The 19,569-nt window shown below is 41.9% G+C and overlaps 1 protein-coding gene across 1 annotated transcript in view; it reads left to right on the forward strand.

The window, feature by feature from the left end:
* The window catches only part of RASA3 (RAS p21 protein activator 3), a 198,084-nt gene that overhangs the window by 37,345 nt on the left and 141,170 nt on the right, over positions 1-19,569 (forward strand). The window contains exon 2 of the mRNA XM_067563637.1: positions 17,365-17,482. Within this exon, the coding sequence (XP_067419738.1) occupies positions 17,365-17,482 (118 nt within the window). The remainder of the gene's footprint in view (positions 1-17,364; positions 17,483-19,569) is intronic.

Here is a 19,569-nt window from a genome sequence, read left to right on the forward strand (position 1 = left end):
CAATTTTGTCTACTTTAGCTTCTTAGCAAAGTAATCTGGAAACTAGTAGTCTTAATATTTTTTCCTGGTTTATGCAACTGTCTTCTAAACTAGGTTATTGGGCTTCATTGAAGGATGAATTCTTGCAACTTTTGTGCAAACTACTCAAAAGACAAAATATTATTTGTATGAACAATAAAACATTGACAGGTAAAAAAAATTTTGGTTCACACAGGGATGCTGGAACAATTTTTATAGTAAGGATGCTGAAAGCCATTGAACCAAACAGTAAACCCTCTATATCAGTGTTTCTCAACCTTTTAAGTAGCAAGTCCTCCCTAACTTCAGAAAATTTTAATAAGTACCCAAACACTCGATTTTCCATGGGATTTTATATTTACAGACAAATGTGAACTATATGTTGGAGGAAGGGCTGAGTATATAAGGCCGTGATATGACAGATGTCAGATCCAGTGTGAGTAGGGTTACCACCTTTACACCAGGGGTGCGCAACTCAAGTATGTACCTGGGCTAGTGGTGATGTTGGCCAAAGCTAGGAGGCTTTGAGTGGCCTGCCAAAGCTGGGGAATATAAAGTGCTGCACCAAATTTTATGCCATAGATTTGAGAGGAGGAAGGGGTGAGAGAGAGAGATAGAGACAGGAAAAGAGGGTAACTGGTAAAATCTGGGGCTGTCATAGTTGTCACTTTCACTGCTCAGCTAGAGCAGTGAAATTGACAAGTTTTCTGGGTACTGGGCTTTGAGCCAGGGACGGGGGCTGCCCCCTGGGCAAGTTGCAGGCGGCTGCTGCCTGGCTGCCAGCCTGGGAGGTGGGCAACTGCCACCCAATTCGAGCTGAGGCAGAGGAGGCTTCCACGCTGGCTGGGACCCAGGGATGTGGGCAGGCGGTTGCTGCCCATCTTCAAGCTGGGGCACGGGAGGCTGTCCCTTGTCTTGGAACTGGGGCACGGATGGCTGTCACCTGGGAGCTGGGACCCAGTGGGAAGCAGGGGGCTGCTGCCCACCTCCCCTAGAAGCTAGCGGCTGCTGCCTGCCTCCCAGCTGGGAGCTGTAACCGGGCGGGAAGCAGAGGGGCTGCTGCCCACTTTCCCCAGAAGCTGGGGGCTGCTGCTCGCTTCCCAGCTGCGACCGGGTGGGAAGCGGGTGGCTGCTGTGCGCCTTCCCCAAAAGCCAGCGGCTGCCACCTGCCTCCCAGCTGGGACCGGGCAGGAAGCGGTGGCTGCACCCTGGCTTCCTGGGACTGTAGTGGCTGCTGCCTACCTCCCAGCTGGGAGCCGCTGTCTGCCTTCCCCAGAAGCTGGGGGCTGCCGCCCGCCTCCCAGGTGGGAGCTGTGACTGGGCGGGAAGGGGGCTGCTGCTGCCCGGTTTCCCCAGAAGCCGGGGGCTGCCACGCGCCTCCCAGCTGGGAGCTGGGACCAAGTGGGAAGTGGGCTGCTGCCACCCAGCTTCCCCAGATGTCAGCAGCTGCCACCCACTTCCTCCTCACTCTGTTTTTCTCCGGGTACCCCCTGCCGGTGTCTTGTGTACCCCCAGGGGTACACATACCACAGGTTGAGAAATTATGCTATATATAATGGAAACCATTTCAAGACAGGGGTTGCGGGAGCACCCTCGCAACCTGAGTTCCAGCACCTATGGGTGCACAGAGTATATCTTTTCTTCACAAGACATTGAGTGTAGTCCAGTGGATTAGGCACTGAACTGGAAATTAAATCTAGCTTCTGTTCTTGTCTGAGCCACTGACCCGTTGTGTGACCTTGGGCAAATCACTTCACCTATCTATCTTAGTTACATGGCCCCTATTACTGTAATATCTGAGCTTCTTACAGTCTTAATGTATTTGTCTCACAAAACCTATGAGGGAGGGAAGTGCTAGCCCCATTTTGCAGGTGGGGAACTGAGGCCAAGAGACTAAATGACTGGAAGAAGTCATGCAAAAAGTCAGTGACTGAACAGGGAATTGAACCTAGGTCTCCCATGTCCCAGACTGACACCCTAACCACTGGACTTCTGTTTCTCCCACGTGTAGAAAGGAGATGATACTTGCATCTTAAAGATCTTAGATATCTAAGAGCTAAGTATTAGTAACTTAATTTTAATTGTTTTTATTCAGTTGTTACCTTAATAAACAAGCCATTAATGTGTTGTGTGTGAACACTGAGTATTCTGTATTTCATCTTTTCCTTAACATCACAGCTGTCCTTCCCCCCTTGGTACTGAGGATTAGCACTACGATGATGAATATTTAATCTAATAAGTGGTTAGAAATAATGATTTTCTGTTATCTGTAGATAATGTTGGGAATAAAATATTCCCAGTTACACTTTGAATAAAGCCATTTTAAAGTGCTGAATTGCAATTTGAAAATAAACCTTAAAAAAAAGAGTTCAGTTTAGCTGCATATGTTGTATCCTTTGTTTTTTGGCTAGGATTGAATGGCAGAGTTCCCTTGGATATGCAGCTTGACACTTTGTTCATTTTATTAGGAATGGGAAGATAAAATTAAATCAGTGATGAAGTATGTCGGTTGTTGTTTAAAATATGTGTAGTTTATATGCTATCTGGCTTTTGTTACATCCTGAATTTTTCTGTAAACAAGACAAAGTAAACTCAACACTGCCAGGTATGGTTATGTGGGGCCACCTCAAAGTTAAGGAGTAAATTACATTCTATTGGACCATTAAATGAGCTCTCGTGCTGGTGCATTTTTTTACCTGTGCCAACAATCCTGCATCAAGATTCACTATCCAGAGATCTGTGCTAAGTCCTATCAAATTCAGTAGAATTCCATAAGTCTGTGCTAGTGGATCTCCATGCAGAATCAGGTCCTGACAGGTTGTGAATATACAGAGGAGTCTGAGAACCCTCCAAGCATTTTTAGGTCTATCTCCATTGGGGGCGCTGGGCTCCTCCAGCTCTAGGTGGGAGCTATCACTAGCCACCATGGCACCAGCAGGGAGACTGTGGCTGGTTCCTGGTGCAGGACTCCTTGTCACTGTCTGTTTTCTGGTAGGACCTGGTGGCTCTGGTTCCCTGCAGGTAGGAAAGGGCCCTGCCTCGCAGGAGCCATGACTTGAGCTGATTGGGGAGTGGCCAAATCTTTAAATTGTGCCCCCCCACTATCAATGTATACAGTTTTGGGGGGCAATGCCCCCATGTTGCCGCCCAACTCATGCCCCCCAACTCATGGTTATGCCAGAAGCCCACAGTTTGGGACCCCCTACTCTAGAGGTTTTTTGTACTGTTTTTTTCTTCACTGAGCTGTAGATTGGTCTGCAGACAAAGGATTTGCAATAGATCCTCACCAGTTTGTGCTTGTGACTGCAAGATAAGATACGTGAATCACAGAACAAGGCAAGTTAGCAAGTGGGCAAATTTAAAAAAAAACAAGTGCATTTTAAATACTTCATGGTATAGTAATTAGATTTTGCTATAGAACTTGTTAGATCTTTATAAAGCTTTGCTGCAAAGTGGAGAAACTGCTGTATGTGTGGTTTTATGGCACTGCGCATGAATTAGTAATAACAAGTCTTTCTGTATTCTTTCAATGCACATGTGTCTGCATTGTATAATCTGCTAAACAATGAAGTGAAACTTATTAAAATTTATAGCAACATTTAAAAACACTACAGGTTGGAGTAAAGTCACTTGTAAGATCTCTTATACAATGCCTCATGCGTCAATCATGAGAATACTTAGGTAGGCTGCAGTGTGCTGTTGGATGAAAGGTTTTCCTGCCAAATATCCATTCAAAATGCTGCTGCAAAGATCATTTTCATTGCCTATTGTTTTCACCGTGTTCCCCTCTTTACTTCTCCCTACTGGCTCCCTCTTCTTGCCTTCACTACACTTTCAAGACTCTTCACAGACTATCTATCTTTCCCCTCCACTCCCCATCATCTCTCATTCAGTATTAAAATGTTGACTCCTGCCTCTGATAAGCCTGTGATGTCATCTTCCATCATTCACATGTTAAATCTTCAAGCAGACATTTCAAACAGTGCTGCTCCTCACACTTGGGAGGAGTGCCCTATAAACATCTGTAAAACTAATTTATTATTCTCCTTCAAATCCCTCCTGAAAGTCTCCTCTGCCACAATGCGGACAACAATTTTGACAGTGGTAGGCTGCTGGTGTGCTCAAACCACTGCTGATGAGGCTGACCAATATTGTCTCATTGTTTCCTTGTACTCCCCCCATTGGTCTGTCTGTGTCAATCAGTTGTGTCTTTTCTTATGCCTAGATTGTAGGCTCTCTGGGATACAGACTGAATTTTTGTTCTCTTTGAACAGTCCTTAGTAATGGGGTCCTGATTCATGACTGGGGATCCTAGGTGCTACGATAATACAAGTAATAAATAATTGAAAAATCCTAAGAAAGCTTGTGTGTATACAGTCTTGGCTTTGAGTCTATATTTGCCTTTTCATCTAAAGAACAAAGTTTTATAAATACCCTGCTCAGAGAAAGCTATATAGGAGACTTTTTTTAAAAATCCTAGCTTTCATTACTTTATTTTCTATTGTCCTGAAGCTTAAGGTAGGGCTTTCTATAGTAGTTTGCCTACTGAGCTTGGCCTGCAAGTGTACCATGGAAAAGTGGCATTCTAGTCAGTGATGCAAAAAGCACACACCTACCCATGTGCAGACACATCAGAGCTTGTTGGTGTAAGGAGCAAGAAAAAAGCCGAATAAATAGAGAGGTCGATGTCAAGCATACATTTAGTTTTTGATCCAGTGCCATGCTAAAATGTACAGATTGATAGAGCAAGCTGATTGAGTTATTACACACAGGCAGTTTATGAGCAGAGTTCCTTACTGGCCTTATGTAGGGTGTGGAGCTGCCTGAACTCTGAAGGGTAAATCTCTGAGTAGGCTGTGTTTTGCTGAATAACTTAAATTGAAGCCAATCATTGTCAAGGAAATTACATTCTGGTTCCTAGTTCCACACTGAGTTCCCTGAAGGGAAATCTCCTGTGCTATGGTAAACAACCAATATAACGAAGAAAGCATAATTCATGAGCAAGGATCTCTCTTTAAGAAAGGACTTCCGTTCTGACAGGCCCAAGTCTAGGTTTTAACATTCCTTCATTTCCTTTAATAGGCAAATGTTTACTAGCTAAACCCCTAAGGAATACATGTACTAATAGGCCACTAGTACTGAAGAATGTCAGTTGTCTGGATTGCCTTATTTCACTGCTGGGTAGCTTGCTGTCTCCCTACTCTTACCTCCTGTAACCCCCAAAATAGAGGGGGTTGTGTGTCAGGTTTTGGCTCTCAAAAAAACTTCATTAAGGGTAAATTAAGGCAAAGAGATGGGTCTTGCATATGGACATGAAAGAGGTCCCAAGAAAAACTTCCAGTCTTCACGAGTTTTAATCTTGAGAACAGAATAGTGAAGCTGTTGTGGAAGGTCTTGGTTTTGGAAGGAGAAAAGTTCGTCAATCAGTTTGGCTTTCAAGATTACTTTGAATATTAGTAACACTATTGGTCTTGTTTAAGCGTTTAGACTGCCTTTTTGAACAAGGCCAGATAACCTGAAAACTTTTGTTCTGTCTGAACTTGGACTAAAACTTGACTAATGGAGTGTTGACGTTTTGGTTAACATTGATATTTCTGATTGAGTAGTCCTAAAGCAAAGGCAATTATGGGCAACTGAACTGTGGAAGAAAACACTGTTTTGAGTTAGTTTTTTTTATTCTGCTGGCAATGCTTCAACTCTTAGGCAATTACCATATTTGTAATCAAATATCTCGTTCTATGCTGTAAATGAAACCTTACAAATGTTGTTTTGATATTCTAACTTTTCCTATTAAAGTAGGTGGTCTTGGTGTTACCTTTTCTGACGATTTGGATGATTAATGCCCTAAAACAGGGAAGTGACAATAGAATTACTCCTTTGCCATTTTTGTTTTGTTTCCACACAGTTGTGGCTCCTTGAACACAATTAAATAGTATGGAAACAAATGAACTAAATGAGTATTAGGCTGGTTGATGTCTATTTTGTGAATGTAAATTTAGTTGTCAGGTTGTTTTCATTTATATAGACTGTTTAGAGAGATTACTTCCTGTTCAGAAAACTGTTCCTGGTTATGCTACGGATATGTACAAGGACATTATACATGTTGGTTTCGGATGCTGACCAGACTTCCTAATACCACAGTCATGTGAGAAACTGTATGATGATATTCCAAAACACCCAAAAGACAGCAGCTGGATCAATATAGGATTTTGGTCACATATTTATGGACAGTTAAAATTAATTACTTGTATTTTCTTTTTCTCATTGTTCATCTAAAAAAATAGTTTAAATCATTAGCTGTTTGCATCCCAGCACTGTTCCATCATGGAAAAGTATCTTACAGTTACTTCCTCTTGGCTGCTCTACCCATCCGTCAGCTTTAATGTTCTCCGTCCCTCAACAGATGTTTAGTGATTTCAAAAATTTCCATTTGTGTTGGGAGAAAATATTTTTTGAGACCATGTTTATATGGTGATACTCAGGAAAGTGAATCTGAATTAAGTAAAGGTGTGAATTTAAAGTGGATTAGTTAAACTGCATTAAACCCTGTGTGGACACTCTCATTCAGATTCTAAGCGGCCTTAATTTACATCCAGAAAAAATATTAAAAAAAAAAAAAAAAAAAGGAACTGCACAACCCAAACACTTCAAACAAGGTCACATTTAACAGTTTTCAGGAGTGCGAAACAACCTACAGCCAGTCCCCACACTGTTAAAAACATTAGGAAAAGGCTCAAGATCTATTGTGCATGCAGTTTGGAAGTCACACAAGAGACATCTCAATCCAAAACAGCATTCTTTAAAATATAAGTCAAGCTGAAAAGTAATTAAAAAGCTAACTGGTTGACAGGTAATAGCACAGGTTGGCTAACAGTCTGATCCCAAGGGGTTTTCCATTAATCAGAAATAAAAATCAGCTCAAAGGAACCTGGAAAGCTTGCTATCCCAGAATGCAACAGGAAAAACTGGCTAACTGTAGAGAAACCTGTTTAATATATCATTCTTACTAGGCAATCTCCAGTTTTAAAAGATCACTGCAAAGTGTCTTTGTGTACAAAGGGGCTTTTAACTTTTATTAGAAAGCAATTGTTTTTTTAACACCCCTCCCCTCCACCCCAAAGTGGCTATTTCAGTTGGGTTCCACTAAATCAGTGGTTCCCAACCTGTGGCCTGGAGGCCAAAAGTGGCAGTGCGTGTTGCTGCAGGGCTTCAGGACTGGTGCAGGCTCCTTGCTACAGCCAAGAGGACAGGAGATCAGCACTCCTCTCCCCCTTGCTGTAGCAGGGAGCACGGCAAAGTGCTCCTCCTGTGTCCATAGGCTCTGGGGTCCCTGCTGGAGCCAGAGGGAGAGGAAATCAGTGCTCCCCTTCCTCTGGCTCCAGCAGGGACCCAGCACCTATTTCTCATGCCCCTGGCTGCAGAAGGGAGCCACTGCCTAGGGACCCAGGTGAAGTGCATGGGGCTACAGGACGCGTGCAGTTTCCCTGCTGCAGCCAAGGGACAGGAGATCAATAAGGAGGCAGCCTCCTTGCTGAACTCCTTCCGTCTGGCTGCAGTGGGGGGCTCAGGGAGAGGCGCTGCTAGTGGAGCAGTCTGGACCTACCATTCTTGAGGAGGGGCAGGACTCTAAAAATCAGTGCCTTATAGTTTGGCCTGCACTTAGCAGGCCACCCGCTGTGACTTAGCTGCCAGGCCATGTGCTCCAGTGTGTAGTGACAGTCACTCATCTACGTTAGTGCTTTGTCTGTGAATATGTGACATATTGTGAGTAATTTGTAGGTGTAAAATAGTGAACGTAAAAATGAGCACAGTAGCATCAAAATGTTTACTTTAAATATGTAGTGATTTGTAGTCCTTAATGGTGTATACATCAGTACATGAGTTGATAGACTGGTGGCCCTTCAGGGTTGTAAAAATGGTGATATTTGTGGCCCTCGAGCCAAAATGGTTGGGAACCACTGCACTAAGTGGTCAAATCCAGTGACTTATCCAGCTGTAACACAGGTTTGTTATGTAAATTATTTTCTTCATAACCCACAATTGTTGTAAAGCAAACAGAGGAAGAAATAGACCATTACAAACTAGTTCAAACTAAGTGCAGACAAGACTACGGTGATGCTGGCTGGATTGGGGAAGTTCTTTGAAGAACTAGACAGGACTATGTTCTCTTCCATCAAAGGCCTCTGCCTACCCTTTGTACTCATTTGTTCATCAGCATGGTGCAAAGTTTTGGGTGTCCTGTCTGACCTATCACTAATCCTAGATAATTAGGTACCATTGGTAGAAAACAGCCTACTTCCTCCAATATCTTGCTAGGAATCTGTAATCCTTTCTTCTTTCCAGATGAGGATCTGGCCACAGTTATCATGTGTTTGCCACCTGTGGATGGGAGTACTGCAATTCACTGCACCTGGGACTGAATGCAATGCAGAGGCCCCAGATTTTACATAATGGGGCTGCCCACCTCTTCAACAGGATGGGCTGCCATGAGTACATCACCCTGGAATTCCAATACAAAGGAGGAGGTCTGGTAATTAAAACACTCGCCTGGGATTTGGGAAACCAGGGTTCAGTTTCCAGCTCTGACATAGATGTCCTGTGTAACCTTGGGCAAGTCTCTGAGCCCTGGTCTACACTTACCTGGAGATTCAGCAGCAGTCGACAGAAGTTATGCAAATTATGCAACGTAGCTCGCGTAACTCCTGTCGACTGCTGTGCTTCTCTTCTGCGCACCGTCTTCACTGCACTGCACCGATGGGAACCGTGTTCCCATCAACACAGCGCTATGTTACTTGAGGGGGTGGATTTATTCAGTTGACTTCCTGATTGATTGAGCGGGTTTACACTGACCACTCAATTGATCCAGAAAGATCGATCTGGCAGCAGCGACTTTGCCGCCGTCAGTATAGACATACCCTTAGTCTCTCTGTGCCGCAGTTCTCCGTCTGTCATACTGAGCTAATAGCACTTCCCTACCTCACAGCAGTGTTGTGAGGATAAATTTATTAAGGATTGTGAGGTGCTCAGATATTATGGTGATGGGGGCCATATAAGTGTCCAAGACAGACAAACTGGCAATGGATCTAGGGCATTTATATTAATCTGTAATATTAAATAAATAAATCAAGTATCATGTTTTGAGCATTATTTGATAACACAGTATATCAGTCGAGGACCACAATTTAACTTTGCGGGGCCACATATTGACATGCCAGGGTTAAAGTATATTTTAAAAAGTTGATTTTTAAACATTTCCTCAAATATATTTCTACATAATTGTTCTAAACTTGTCCTGTTTGGTGCCGTTGTGTTTGTGGGAGAAAGGACTTTCAAATGATACTCAACTCGACCCATTTCCAATGACATTGTATTATCAAAATTTCCACCGATCGGGGGGAAGTGGAGCTGGGTTCCTTTGAGCTGATTTTTATTTCTGATTAGTGGAAAACCCCTTGGGATCAAACTGTTAGCCAAGCTGTGCTATTACCTATCAACCAGATGGAGTTTGTGAAGGCAGAGGGGTATTGGAGAGGAGATGTTTGTTTGAGACACCGTTGAGTTGAGACAAGACAGAGTGGGAGAGGTGTTGTGGTTTGGGGGGGATTGTGCATGTAAATGTGGTGGTTGAAACAAATTTGCTCTGATGTGACACATTCTATTTTTACTTGATCCTCATAATGAAACAAACAATTTAGTCTGTCACATAACATGCTGCCAGGCAGTGACTTACATTAGGGGCAGATCAGCTAAAAATCTGGTTCTCCAGGCTGTGGAATCACTTCACAGATGGCTATTTGTGACCTGATTTAGAAATCTAATAGTCTGCCTTTTTTTGGTTGGACAGGTGAGTGTGTGGGTGTGTGTATGCTATGGATTTTTGCTCTATTTAATATCGAGCTAAAGCATTAAAGCAACCAAGATAAACCTTTTCAAGGAAATGGAATATTTTTAATCACAACTGGCTTTTTAAATAGATTTCATTTTTACATATTGCTTGATTAGATAACATTGGATTTGTGATTCACCTTCAACATAATAGAAAATTGCAATGACCTAAAGGCATTATTACATAAAGGAAGAAGGTAGAAAAAACAGTAATACCTTGCTTTTTAGATTTTATAAATGAAGTGCACTTAGTTTCTGAGCATGAAATAGTATAGTTGTCCTTAAGTATGCCTGCCAATTTTGTGGTTTTAATCGATTTCCTATTTTAAAATGTTTCTCTTCTCTTCCTTTGTGTGAAAGACCCACACAATGAATCTATGCATGGTCAGCTACAACGTATGCCTTATACAAAGTCAGTTGGACAAAGCGCTGTTAAATGCACAAAGTAAATACATTTAAAAACAGACTTTTTTTCCTCTAATTTCTTTGTTACATTATTTTTGGATATTGCTTTGTAACTGAAGCTGGTTAAAATTTGGACAGATGTGAGTTGACTGTCCATTTTAATAGTCTAGGGAAGTTTATTTCTCATCAATGCATATTGATTAACTAATACATTGCAGTGCCTAAAATAGCCAAAGAAATTGCCACATGCTGTAAAGAGGTGATGTGCTCAGCCGTGGCACCATCAGCCTGAAGTGAATAATATACAATTGTACATATTCCTGAAACTCAGCACATGATAAAGAAATATCATTGCACATCTGAGCATTTCTCTACATTACTGTAAGCCTGGTTACATGAGATACTAAAATAGGGAAAGAATGGTTTTCATCTTAGTGGTGGTTAACCTTACATTCTGTCCTATTTGCAGATTTGTTAGCATCTGATCTATCCTGAGCTACTCAGGCAAAGGGTTCTAAACATGAAGAAGACTGTCAGCGTAAATGATGATGAAAATAGATCAATCTGCCATAACATTTTAGGAATTTGTTGCTGATTCATGCACATTTTATGGAGAGTGAAAATAAAAAATGAAAATAAAAGCTTGAAAAGATGTTTTGGGCAAAACCTCAAAGTAGACGTTAGAATTTCTGATAATTATAGAATTATGTGTTTGGTATGTTTTAGCTTCATTTTGTTTTATTCTTGACATGGTTACAAGTGAGATTGTTCAGAGGATATGTACTGAATACAGTGAAAACAAAGTGAATCATTGTTGATGATAGCTTGTATATATTGCCCTTTTCTGATTTGTTTTTGTTTCTGCCCTTGAGTTTCTCTGTCCATTGCCTGAAATTGAATGCCAGGGTGTAGAAAGCTCAGCTGTTGTTTTTTCACTGATTTTGTTTGTCTAAGGGGATTGATTTTTCCCTTCACCCCCTCAATAAATAAAATGTATTCAATTTAAGTTATTTCTTAGTGCTGGATGATCTCAAAAGATAAATATAGAGGGATACATAACTAAATTTACCTTAATGGGCGTAGTGTTAAGTGTTGCTTCACTTAATGTAAGCTAGCACATCAATGTATATTGTGTAATTAGTTGTGCAAAGATTGGCATATTTCCCTCCAAAAGGTCAGAAGAGTGCAGATTTCAGGGACCTGGTTTAGATGTGCTCCCCATTCCAATGGCACTGGCCATAATATTTGCCCCAAACCTGGCAGATCCAATTAAGACTAGACCATCTCCCTCCAACTTTCCAGGATCCTTGCTAGCATTACTCCATTTCAGCAGCATTATCATGGTCTCTGACAGCTATAGTTGCTCCCCAGTGCCTTCTGGGAGTCTCTGTGAAAATAATACAGCTATCAACCTGCCCAAGCTCCCTCCCTTCCCTCACCGTGAATTCCAGACTTGTGCAATGTTGTGTGTATGTGTGTGTAATCTTGAAGGTTAAAATTTGGAATCATTGGTATCTGACAACATAGGTAATATTGCAAGGGGGGGAAAGGAAATAATGCAAAATATTTTTTCATTCAACAGAAAAGTGTTAGATGGCTTAAAACATTAAGAATTATTTTTAATTTTTTTTTCTTTTGGGACTATTTTTTTTTTGTATGCTTGTTTTCGAGTCTTTTCCTACACCTACCAGAAGAAAAATGAAAATCTTATTTTGCTTCTCTTTCTATTTGTGCAGCTGTTTGTCCCCAGGCACCTAAGCAATATTCTCCTTCACCTTATGCTCCATCTGCCACGGGAGCCCTTATCACTTGCCTCGCTTCATCCGTCTTCCTAAGCAAAGAAGGAACTCATGAGTTTTGGAGTGAGGAGGGAAGTTGAGTGAGAGTTTGGAGAAATTTGTCTTCCCTCTTCATTCTAGGCTATTGTATTCCTCTGTTCTGATGTCCCTTTGTAGGCCACCCCTTTCTGTATTCTGCACTGAGGGTATGTCTACAGTGCTTGTGGCATTGTCGGCAGTGCAGGATCGATTCTGCGCGATCAATTGAGTGGAGTGAAGACCCGCTCAGTTGAACGCAGAAGTCAATGCCATTAATCCATCCCTGCAAAAAGAATAATGCTGTGTCGGTGGGAGGGCGTTTCCTGTTGGTGCAGTGTAGTGGAGACGCTGCGGTAAGTAAAAGTTAGGAAGTTGATAGGAGATACACAAGCTAGTCTATCTAGCTTGTGTATCTCCCGTCAACTGCCGCCAAATTTCTCCAGCGGTGTTGACCAGGCCTGAGAGGGCAGTCACCTCTTAAGTTGTAATAACACTCCATACCAGCAGGGGCAGTTGGCATCACAAATGAAGTAGCTCGAAAACTTCTCTCTCACCAATAAAAGTTGGTCCAGTAAAAGATATTATCTCACCCACCTTGACTCTCTAACACAGTGAATTAATCAGAGTTTTTGCTTCAGTGGTGACAGACCAACAAATGCCAACAGAATTGTTCAGTTCCCGTGACAATAGTGAAATAACCTGAAAGAAGGAACATTTTGTTTAAATGACACTATACACCAGCTGAAATTCTACAGGGGCTTGTTTTGTTGACATTGAATGTCTGGCTGGAGAACTAAGAGTCCTTAACTGTGCCTTGGATGCTGGATTTTTCTGACTGCTCACTAAACAATTCAGTCTATTGTTCTGATATAGGATCCTAAATAGTCATTGGTTTATGTCTAAGTTAACACAGACATAGTGTGGTGTAGGCTTTGACTCTCTTCAGTTAAGTCAGTGACATGATTGGTAAGTGGGACTGATCAGTTAGTCCCTTGTTTATAGCCTCCATGGTTTGTCAAGGCATTCAAAGTGGAAGAAGAAAAATCACAAGTGTCAGATGTCTGTTCCCTCTTTTTTCCACCAACTCTTCTCTGTGCCTCTAACTCTGATGCTTGCTTTGCTGAATGGCAATGATAAACAGCACTTTTCAATCCACGAGTCTTCCTTTTCAAATAAAGCTTTGAGAGACACAGTAACCACTGTTTTATTAAAATCCAGATACATCACTATTTCTACATTCTCCTTACCTTTATACTTGTATTGTATTGTATTAAAACCAACAAAATAGACTTCAAATTAAAGTTAACTCTTTTAGAATTTCAGTGTGTTACAACTAGAGAGACATTGTGTCAGAAAACTACTTGAAAATCAAGGGTGTTTGGAAAGAGAGGCAATTCTAGGGGAGGAGAAAACAATTCACAAACTTAGCTGGTTTTTCCCTTTTAAAAAATGTTTCTAATTTGAAATTTGAAAAGTTTTTCTTCGTAATGCGCTCAGCCCCCACAATGGAGGTTTCCTCATCACCCTGCTGTGATGCTGCCTGTTAACTCCCTCTGGAGGAAGCTCCAGCCAGAAAGATGCTGGCCTAGCATATGAATAAAAGTGAAATGAGGAAGGAGGAAATTGGAGGATCCCTAGGACGTGAAGGAGGTGAGGCTAAGGCAGAGAGAAAAATAAGTATTTCCTAGATCACAGTCTATGGTGTTGTAAATTGTACAAACCCAATGTAACTTGTCTCCTGACTTTATTCTTAGTGGAAGAACATACTGAGGCATTACAATGCGGCATCAGCTAGGTCTTAGAGACGTTAACTTTTTTAATTTAAAAAATAAAAATAAAACAAACTTGAAATATAGCTTTATTGGCCACATTGTAAAATTTCAAATTGTGTTCATCTTCTTTCTGCTATAGAAATAAAGGGTTAAAAGTCTGTCAAACTACACAGCTTTGTACATTGGAGCTTGTAAGTATAGAAAATGGTTTAACATCACAAACCTTTTGTCTTCCGTGTTAATTTTGGCAATCAAATGCACATCATTTGGTTTGGCATTCTTACTGTAATAGATTAAATGCGGAGATGCTGTGATGCAAATTAAATAGTAAATGGGTGTAAAATACATCCCAAGGGGACACAAAAGTTGTGATGTGGTCAAGAAAGATGTTAAATCCTATTCCACTTCGTGCCTTCCTCTTAAAGTAGAAGGCTTAATCTTATTTTCCTGTGAATTGCTTTTACTGCTACAACTCATCTTTTCCAATAGCAGCATGGAAATTACACCATTTGTTGATTCATTTACACGACTATTTAAGTCACCTCTGAATGTGGCCCAACGTCTGCAGAGGTTGTGTGACTCAAGATGAGGTTGGAAGATGAAGCTGGTCCTGTTAGTGAAGCTATTTGGGAATTGGAGACTGAAAAGAGTTTTTTGTCTCATAGAACTGACTTGTGTATGTCTGATTAAACAGGCTACACTTGTTACTGTCACTTAAATTTCATTCCTCGCTTCTATCTATGTTCACCAATAAGCTTTGTTCTCTGATCCTGCTTTCCCCCTTATATCTTACCAGTAACGCATGTGACATCTGATCACTTCTATGGTACTTACTGATTAAGTGCAAACAAGAGCACGTGCAGAGTGAACACTTCCTTAAACTCTCAGAGGAACTGGGGCTTGGCCTTGAAATCAAAACGCTTGCCAGTTGATGCTAAGGTGTTTCAATGAAACTGTGGGGAGAATTATCTGATTTCTTTTCCTAGGCTTTTGTTTGGACTGTCACGGTGCCAAGCAAACTTAGTTTGCAATTTTGCGTGTTGATGGAGAGGTAAAGGGAGAGGCTACTATTCCATTCTCGTTCTTGGGATTTAAAAAAAAAGGTTCTGAATTTTATACTGTCATGGTTTTGTCTAGCCGCTATTCTCCAGCCCTATTTTTATAGCCATAGGATATGTAATTTTCTTGTTGCAGTTTTCATAGAGTCATAGAATCATAGAATATTAGAGTTGGAAGGGACCTCAGGAGGTCATCTAGTCCAACCCCCTGCTCAAAGCAGGACTAACCTCAGCTATATCATCCCAACCAGGGCTTTGTCAAGCCTCAGCTTAAAAACCTGTAAGGATGGAGATTCCACCACCTCCCTAGGTAACCCATTCCAATGCTTCACCACCCTCCTAGTAAAAAACTTTTTCCTAATGTCCAACCTAGACCTCCCCCTGCAACTTGAGACCGTTGCTCCTTGTTCTGTCATCTGCCACCACCGAGAACAGCCTAGCCCCATCCTCCCTGGAACCCCCTTTCAGGTAGTTAAAAGCCGCTATCAAATCCCCCCTCACTCTTCTCTTTTGCAGACTAAACAAGCCCAGTTCCCTCAGCCTCTCCTCATAAGTCCTGTGCTCCAGCCCCCTAATCATTTTGGTTGCCCTCCGCTGCACTCTCTCCAAATTGTCCACATCTTTTTTGTAGTGGGGGGCCCAAAACTGGACACAGTATTCTAAATGCGGCCTCACCAATGCCGAATAGAGGGGAATAATCACTTCCCGTGACCTGCTGGCAATGCCTCTTCTAATGCAGCCCAGTATGCTATTAGCCTTCTTGACAACCAGGGCACACTGCTGACTCATATCCACCTTTTTATCCACTGTTACCCCCAGGTCCTTTTCTGCAGAGCTGCTGCCTAGCTCGTTGGTCCCCAGTCTATAGCTGTGTATGGGATTCTTCCTTCCTAAGTGGAGGACTCTGCACTTTTCTTTGTTGAACTTCATTAGATTTCTTTTGGCCCAATCCTCCAGTTTGTTTAGGTCACTCTGTATCCTATCCCTACCTTGCAGGGTATCTACCACTCCCCCCAGCTTAGTGTCGTCCGCAAACTTGCTGAGGGTGCAATCTACCCCATCCTCCAGATCATTAATAAAGATGTTGAACAAAACCGGCCCCAGGACCGACCCCTGGGGAACTCCGCTTGTGACCGGTTGCCAGCTAGACATGGAGCCATTGATCACTACTCGTTGAGCCCTATGCTCTAGCCAGTTCACTATCCATTTTATAGTCCATTCATCCAACCCATACTTCTTTAACTTGCTGATAAGAATACTGTGAGAAACCGTATCAAAAGCTTTGCTAAAGTCAAGGTATATCACATCCACCACCTTCCCCACATCCACAGAGCCAGTCACCTCATCATAGAAAGCAATCAGGTTGGTCAGGCATGACTTTCCCTTGGTGAATCCGTGCTGACTGTTCCTGATCACCTTCCTCTCTTCCAAGTGCCTTAAAATGGATTCCTTAAGGACCTGCTCCATGATCTTTCCAGGGATTGAGGTGAGGCTGACCGGTCTGTAGTTCCCCGGATCCTCTTTCCTCCCTTTTTTGAAGATGGGCACTATATTTGCTTTTTTCCAGTCCTCAGGGACCTCCCCCTGTTGCCACGAGCTTTCAAAGATAATAGCCAATGGCTCTGAAATCACCTCAGCCAACTCCCTCAGCACCCTCGGGTGCATTGCATCCGGCCCCATGGACTTGTGAATGTCCAATCCTTCTAAATAGTCTTGAACCTGTTCCTTCAGCACTGCGGGATGTTTGCCTCCTTCCCATTCTGTGCCACCCAGTACAGCAGTCTGGGAGCTGATCTTGTCTGTGAAGACAGAGGCAAAAAAGGCATTGAAGGTTTTGAAATAAGCAAATGAGTATTTTCTAAAAAATAATTTTAACAGTGAACTTGAACAATGCCTCTATCCAAACATCTTACGGGGTTAACAAAGCAATAATTAAATTTCAAAGCACCTTATGAGATAAGTGTTATTACAATCCATGTTACTGTGCTTCCTTCATATGACTTTTCACACTAAAAAGTAGCAGAGCTGTAGATGAAATCCTTATTTGCAGTCCTTTGCTGTAATCGCTTAGGTGCTTTTGAAAATTTTATCCCAAATTCTGTTTATTAAAAATGACTTAGGAGTCTAAGCCTCATTGAAAGTCAGGATTTAAGCTCCAAAACTGTATTTTCATAACTGACTTAGTGCTTTTTTTCCCTTAGCATTGCCATATTGCAGTGTACTGCCTGCCCATTTTACATGAGCATTGCTCCTATTAGAACATATTCTTCTAAATAAAGACCTGATAGGAAGCATTATACAGCCAAATAAAAAAGTAATGTGTATGATTTTTTATATAAACAAATACTTTTTATTATCAATATCTGCTCATATTTAAAATTTTCTTTGATTTTTTTTTTTTTTCTGTAGGAGAAGCCAAAAATCTTCCTACGTATCCAGGGCCAAACAAGATGAGGGATTGCTACTGTACTGTAAACCTGGACCAGGAGGAGGTTTTCAGGACCAAAATAGTGGAGAAATCACTATGGTAACAAATATTTCTTGTGTGCAGATATATTCAGTCAGCTCTTTTAATACCCTAGAACATTTCTATTTATACAATATTTCTATGGTCTTTCAAATACATACTTTGGTGGGATGGAGAAGAACATAGCTGATTTTTTTAAATTGTAGGAATACAATACCATTACTATGGACATCATGGCATAGCATCTAACTCTATGTTCTTATCATTTATGTATGAAGAGGTTTTTGTCCTGAAGGGGAGCACATCAATTAGTCTCTAGAGAGTTACATTTAATGCAGGTCTTTAGGATGCTTGCTTTTGAACTTCCTTTGCTTTTCAGCTGTCAGTTTAAACTGTACCATTTAATCCAACTGTCAGGGATTTTTTCTGCATACTGTTGTCATAACTGCTGCTATATTAGAGCTGAAAAACCACAGTGGGATTTTGTTCTGCACATTCTGAGTGGGGGAGGTGAAAGTGGGGAAGAGGGTGATTATAGACTACAAGAAGGGGAAAAGCAGTTACAGTGAAATCCTGAGATGGCAGGAACAGTGCTAAGTTTGTTGAGCTCCCTCTCTCCTTCAACTGACCAGCTTTGCTCTTTTGAGAGGGCGTTGGGGGTGAATGGGAGTGTTTTATTCTCTCCACTCTGAAACAACTAGAGAGAGATCTCTTGTGTTCTTTTTTCCCCCATCTGTTCCCTACTTGCTTGTTAGCTGTCTCCTGGGGGAAGGTATGGAATGCTTTTCCCCCAGTGACACATCCTAGGATGCTGACCCCTTATTAGAATCTTAGTTGTCCTTTCTCTTTTACCGTCCTCCTCAGTGGTAGTGTTCCTCATTCTACTCACCACTGATGACCTGTGGTCTCGTGACTAAAGCCTTGTCTACCTTCAACATCTGCCTCGACTATAGCTATCAGATTACAGCTTCATGGATTCATTCCTTTAGGGTAGGCAGGCAAAACAGCTATTTGCACTGGGGCGGTTTACCATAGTTTAATGCAGCACCAGTTTGATAGACCAGTGCAAATAGGCTGTCTACACTAGGAATTTGCATCAATACAGCTACAGTGATGGCTGCCTTTGGGACAGATTCCCAGCATAGGTAATGCCTAAAACACAGGCTTGGGTGTTGGGAGAAATGGCTTCTAAGGTGCTCAGATACAATGAGATAGGTGCAGTGTAAGACTCAGCTAGGCAGAAGTAAAATAGTAGAATGGAATACAATAGGTACAGACTCACAGCAAGGGGTGGCATTTCTTCTGTTGGGGCCCAAAAATGGCCAAAATATAAAGAGAACAAGATTAGGCACAGATTCCTAGCCTTTAAAGCCAGAAGGGACCATCATGATTGTCTAGTCTGACCTCCTGCACATAATAGTCTATACCCAACCACTCCTGTTATAGGCCCATAACCTCTGGCTGAGTTACTCAAGTCCTCACATCATGATTTTAAAGACTTAAAGATACGGAGAATCCACCATTTACTCTAGTTCAAACCAGCAAGTGATCTGGTCCCCATGCTGCAGAGGAAGGAGAAAACCTCCCAGGGTCTCTGCCATTCTGACCTGGGGAAAAATTCCTTCTGACCCCAAACATGATGATCAGTTAGACCCTGAGCATATGGGCGAAACTCACCAGCCAGACACTTGGGAAAGAATTCTCGGTAGTAATTCAGAACCTTCATCATCTATTATCTCATATCCTCCTATTGGAGGTATTTGCTTACAATGACATATGGCCCATCCATGATTGCTATCAGCCATTTCATCATATCAACCCCTCTATAAACTTACCAAGCTCAGTTTTGAAACAAGTTAGGTATTTTGCCCCCACTGCTCCCCTTGGAAAGCTGTTCCAGAACTTCACTCCTCTGATGGTTAGAAACCTTGGCCTAATTTCAAGCCTAAACTTATCAATGGCCAGTTATTATCCATTTGTTCTTATGCCAATATTAGCCCTTAACTTAAATAACTCCTCTTCTCCCTGGTGTTTATCCTGCTGCTGTACTCAGAGACCAATCATATCTCCCTTCCACCTTCCTTTTGATAGCTTAAACAAGCCAAGCTCCTTAAGTCTCCTCTCGAAAATAGGTTTTCCATTCCTCT

The sequence above is a fragment of the Emydura macquarii genome, unplaced genomic scaffold, assembly GCF_026122565.2.
Source record: "Emydura macquarii macquarii isolate MOO-44397 ecotype Brisbane River unplaced genomic scaffold, CSIRO-AGI_Emac_v2 contig_2531, whole genome shotgun sequence".
Taxonomy (NCBI): Eukaryota; Metazoa; Chordata; order Testudines; family Chelidae; genus Emydura; species Emydura macquarii.